This window comes from Cimex lectularius, unplaced genomic scaffold (assembly GCF_000648675.2).
Source record: "Cimex lectularius strain Harlan isolate CLEC.00 unplaced genomic scaffold, Clec_2.1 scaffold7, whole genome shotgun sequence".
NCBI lineage: Eukaryota > Metazoa > Arthropoda > Insecta > Hemiptera > Cimicidae > Cimex > Cimex lectularius.
This window is the reverse complement of record NW_019392731.1, coordinates 3,720,147-3,726,146: the sequence shown is the minus strand read 5'-3', so window position 1 is coordinate 3,726,146 and position 6,000 is coordinate 3,720,147. Positions and strand designations below refer to the sequence as shown.

Here is a 6,000-nt window from a genome sequence, read left to right as displayed (position 1 = left end):
ACAAAATTTTGGCACAAAGATTTACAAACGTTTTCAACACAATTTAAGCAGAAGCATGTTGTAATGCTAATAACTGTTATCTATGTACAAAATCTAAAATTTACAGTTAAATATTATAATTTAAATAACATCCTAATATAATACATTTTTCAATTTTACTATATATACATAATGAACACATATACATATATACAGGCTTAATACAACATTTACAACAATAATCTATGATTTGATTATGTTTAAATGATTATATTTATTTTTAGAATTTTCATTTGAATTTGATTTGTATAACGAAAATAAATAACGAACTGAAACAGTAAGAGATTATTCTAAATACAAGGTGGTCCACTATGAATAATAATGAACGTAGCAAGAAGTAAATAAGGTTTAATCCAGCCAGCCTCGACTTTTCTTCCTGAAACAATATAAGTGATTTCTTTAGGATCTGGTGTAAATAAATATTAATCATGCATTCAAACGCATAAAACGAATAAAAACGCTTTATTTTGAAGTGAAAACTTTTAATTTCTCGGCATAACTGTGCAACGCAGTGCCAAGCGGGCGTTAAGGGTGAGCTAATTTACAAAACGACGACGTGTCGTCGATGTCAAAAATTGTATATTCCCCTTTGTGGTAACATTTGACACGAGTGGTCTTTTATGAAAGTGGGTGAACTGTGAACAATTCTAGCTTTCGTGGAAAGATGATTGTGAAGAATGCTCCTTGTGAATTCTCACCGAGCCCTGTCGAACAATTCTTGCATACATATAAGACAGAATACTTCCGAGCCTTCAACATGTCATATGATATTGTTTGAGTAAAATGCTTCGTCTAAACCTATTCACCCACGGAATTTAAATTATTATCACTTTATTTTTGTTAAAACATCAGAAGAATTGTTACTTTCAGTATTGATTTTGCAAGGGTTGGCTACGAACATGGAGTCATAGATTTTTAATTAAAGTTTTTGTTGATAATACGTCTACAAATATTAAAAACCTTTCCAAGCGTTCTTGCTAATAAGTCCTAGGAGTCGAGAAATAACAAATGTAAATAATTTTTATTGATATTTGTTATGCGTGTTCGTAAAATTAGTATATCGTAGTATATCGACTGTTTCCATAGGATACAATATAGAAACTTATATATATATATATAATATTAGAAAAAGATATTTGAAGCTACTTTGCTAGATCTCTTGGTCACAAATTATATATTTTCAATATCTACGATAGTTATTCAGATATGGTGAGATGCGGTCGGGTGTGATGTAGGTTTCAGAAAAACATTTTCTTTATCGTGCCAACGTTTCGATCTTTTATTGAGATCATCTTCAGGGCCTGGGATTTNATCCTAAATGTAATTGTTAAATGTAAACATTGTTTGTAAATCCCAGGCCCTGAAGATGATGTCAATAAAAGATCGAAACGTTGGCACGATAAAGAAAATGTTTTTCTGAAACCTACATCACACCCGACCGCATCTCACAATATCTGAATAACTATCGATTAACGGTCACTAATCTCAACACATATCTACGATACTCTTACTAACTGCCAAAGTAGATACAAATATTTTTAGCAAGAAACAAATTTGGTAATCGTTTATTTCACTGCATAAACTTCCGAATACAAATTTATAATAAAAACAAAACAAAAATCTCAAATTTTTCCTCTTACCTCATAAAACATAGTTTGACTTAGTGATCAAGCTACTCAGCCTAGTGACTAAAAATACGTGTTTTTAGTCAGAAACATTAATATTCGTTTTTGTTCCCCCCAAATACCCTGAATACAAATTCATGAGCAAAATCCGAAAATTATTTTTTTCTCTAATTTTTTCTCCTTCCAACTACCTAATACCCGTATCTGCAAAACATAGTTTTGACGTATTTACAAAGCGACGCAGCAAAACAATTTAATTTTTTAACTAGAAGCAATAATGCTGAACCGGTACTGGGTCATTGTACATTGGGTCCGTTTTTATTGGCGGTTTTGTTGAACTACTCAACGCGTTCTGTATTACACCATCTTCAGTGGTGCAATTGGTTAGAGTAGTTTGTTGAACTAATTCAACATATACTAATAAGTGACAAGTGCAGGTTTAAAATGTTTTGACCGACTCGCAGATCAGCATCCCTGGCAGCAAGATAAATTATATTTGTATTTTGTATTATAAAATAGAAATTTTTGGAGAAAGTAAAAATACATGTTTCGAACTTTGCCTTTCCAGTGTTTCCGATTTTTTGTCGAAAATCGTTAAAATGGTGGTAACGTTGAAACTACTGCACCCATCTACAGCCAATTGTACGGGTGTTTAAATACCTGTGAAATTCATGTAATAGCACAAACTTATATATGGGTTCCAAAAATATGTTAAAACCAAGGATATACAATAAAACGTTTGAGAACGTTTTTTGTCTTCATTCTTTTTTATTTCACTTATAAAGTAAAGTCTAAACACTGACCAGAGTTCTCGATGGTGAAGTATTTAAGCGTTAATTTGCCTTGCTAGGATTGTTTTTATTTTTTTATTGAGTTCGAATTTTGGCATAGCCCACGGAATTTGATCTGAGATTAATTACAAAAAAGAGTTGACTGGTTTGCCCACTCCACGTGCGACAACCAACGTGCAGTTGGATGTTAGACACTGTTGTATGACAACAAATTTTAGCTAAAGGTTGAAAGAAAAAATGTAAATGGTTTTCGATTTCTTGGTATATGTTGCGATTTCTGAACAAGATACACTTAAACTTTGTCGCCTTTCAAGCACAATTAAATATAGGACATTATTTTTTAAAGCATTTTTGTTTTACCAATGCCTGCATTAAATGTTTTTGCCATTACATAAAAAAGAAATATTTCTGTTTCCAATGTTGTATAAATCCAATGTGGACAAAACCCAAAGTTTTTTCATCTATGAACACAATTGATTTGAACTATTTCAGCGCAAAAGTGTCTAATTTTTAGCAAGAAAAACTTTATTTATGATTTTTAAAGGTTGCTTAAAACGAATCCTAATTTTTGTAAACAAGTTTTTGTGTGTTTTAGAATTTTTTTTTCTTTGTCTAATCAAATTTAATACGATTCGCATATTATTTCTTTAGCTAGGTAAAAAAAAATATGCAAATTTTTTTAAATATTTTTTCTCGTCATGTAGAGCCCATTTTACAGACAGCTGGACTCGTTTACTGTTTTTTTAATCTAGTTTCATAAAAACCCACGTCCGTCGCTTCCCCTTGTTAGTTTTTTTAATGACATTATTTAATATGTCTTCTAAACAAATATTTTATAAAAGTGCTGTAAATTTTTTTTCAACCATTTTAAAGTAAAAGTTCAGTTTTTTATATTCATTTGTTCATGATTAGGATCTTATCTATTTACTCACTCTGCATAGAGCATTTTTTTGCTCAGCGCAATATGTTTTAAAAGGTTTCAGCCCAAAAAAGGGCCATTTTGCCTCGCACATAAAGCATGAAAATGTTAATACAACAGAAATTTTGAACAAATATTGCGTTACAAAGCTTAAAGGTATTAACTGCGTGTATGCGCTTGTTGTGTGTAAGTAGTCAGGGGAGGAAGAAATTTTAAGAAATCAAACAAACATTCTTCTTTACACTTACAAAGTAATAAAGCTCGTATAAAAATTAAAAAAACTGAAAATCAATTACTCATAAATTACTTGTTCAAATTTAAAAACTGAAAAAACCCCTCTTACAACGATATTTTAAAAAGCTTCTAAGAGTAGAAATGTTTGACAGTCTCATTAAGCGAACGTAGCAAAGCTCATTATTTTTTTAATTATCAAATTTAAAAAATCTTCTTTAATCTAAATTATTTATGTAGAAATCGGCCAGAGATCCAATGGGAAAACTTTCAATCATTTATCTTAATTTTAACAACAAATCTACATTTTATATTTCACGGGTTCCTTTTCAGGAACTAGACAATCATCAAACTCATTTTCTTCTTATTGATGTCAATTTCCGGGGCATCAGCCTCTCCTCATCAGTCTCGTTTTTATTATGTTTGTTGTTTCCTTTTCCAAAAAGAAAACGAGGCTAATGATGGGAGGCTGATTCCTCCGAAATAGATATCAATAAAAAGAAAACGAATTTAATGGTAGTCCAGTTCTGAAAAAGAAACCCGAGAAGTACAAAAAGTCAACGACCAAAAAAGAAGAGTAAAAAATATAAATCTACATTTGGTTCCAATATTTTCAATATAATACTAGTAAAGGCTTTTATTATGATGTAATGTATAAATGTAGTATTTTTATCAGCAAACCTTTTAAATCATATTCCGACCAGATGTAAAGAGCAAGATAAAAATAATGCCTAGAAGTCTGCTCTATATTTATAGTTTTGGATTCAACGGCTACATACAATTTAGCTACTAGCTTAATATCAAACTAGAACTTCCTCAGTAATTAACAGTAAAGGTTCGCAAGATATTAAGTAACTTATGTAACTTTTCAGGTCAACATAGAAACAGCAACACTTGGGTTAATTAACTTCGAACTAAACGGGAATCACGTCAAAATATTCATTCACTTAAAATTATACAATACGGAAGTATGTGTAATTAAAAAAATAGATTTAAAAACTGTAGCGGAAGTATATTTGAAAAAGGAAAAATCATTAAAAGAATTAAAATATTTTTAAAAAATTTAGAAAAACATGCCAAAAAATTGACGTGTATCTAAAATAATTGTTAAAAGCAGGTTTTAAGCTGTTTTCATTATAAATATTTTGAAGTATGATCCCTGTCGTGCATTTCATAAATGTCACGTTGGATGTCCCTGCCGAATCTACAAAGGCCAAAGCCTCTCTCTTTGACCTATCCCGTTGACTGACCAGAAAATGACTATTGATTTTCATTAATGTCATAGCATAAGAACCGGTAAAGCAAGTATGCGATATCAAAGAGCGGAACGTTTATAAATAATAAAATAATTTTATATTGAAACGCAATTTTTATTGCATAATCTTTAGAACTTTTATTCAATAACGTTTTAAAAATAAACACTGGCATAAATTAAAAATCAGTATAAAACAATTAATAAAAAAAACTCAAAATTATAGATAGATTAATAATGTTTGATTTATAAATCAATAAACCACTTATGTTATAATCTGTTTTCTAATGCGAAATGCATTTAAATATAACGATCGTTCTGAGCTTTTATCGTTGTTTGATCTGCTTGTTAGATTAATTTTAATCTAATCACGCAATACTTACGATCTCGTAATACTCACATTATTTCACTTGTGGATTTATTTGCTAAAAGCTTCAATTTTGTAATTATCGTTACATTGACATCAAAGCAAAACTTTTAAAATCCTATTCTCCGCAACAAACTGTGATACTTTTTGAGGGGGCGTCGGTGGCCGAAACGGATGGACGCGCCTTGTGATCCAGCGGCCCTGAGTTCGAACCCTACAACTTACAATTGGTTTTTTTTTTCCAAAACATCGGATCCTACTAGGTTCATATCACTGTTTAATTGATTTTGTTTTTATTTTTTCGTTAAATTTTCTGAAGATGTATTTAACAGAAAGAAAAATTCGATATTCCTTTACCAATTTTTTGAGAAATATATCCGCTTCATCGGGATTTTGCCACTATATCGAATGATTTACACGATTATCAAATATAATTAATTTGCACAATTAAGTAACCTAATTTAACATAATTTTGTAGATATTAATCCATTTACGTTTTAGTGGTCAATTGACCAAGTTGCTTCTTTCAATTAATTATTCTTTTTATGTAAGGTCTTGGTTGAGATAAAAAAATCAGTGTCACGAACGGGATTCGAACCCACGACCTTTGGCTAAATACGCCTCTACGCAACCACTTGAGCTATCGTGATTTCGATCCTCTCGGACACCAACTCTCCATCCCAACCCGTAACAGTTCGAATTTTTCCTCTTTTTGCCATTTTAAAATGTCGTGTAATCAGGATTGGATTCTCATGGACTTATGAAATGGCCATGGG

General features: G+C 30.9%; 1 protein-coding gene across 2 annotated transcripts in view; it reads right to left on the bottom strand.

Moving 5' to 3' along the window:
* Nucleotides 1-201: 201 nt before the first annotated feature.
* Nucleotides 202-6,000, bottom strand: part of LOC106668588 (lachesin-like) — an 88,493-nt gene continuing 82,694 nt past the window's right edge. For both annotated transcript variants that reach the window (XM_014397483.2, XM_014397484.2), the window contains one exon: nt 202-415. In XM_014397483.2, the coding sequence (XP_014252969.1) occupies nt 330-415 (86 nt within the window). In that variant the 3' untranslated portion in view covers nt 202-329. The remainder of the gene's footprint in view (nt 416-6,000) is intronic.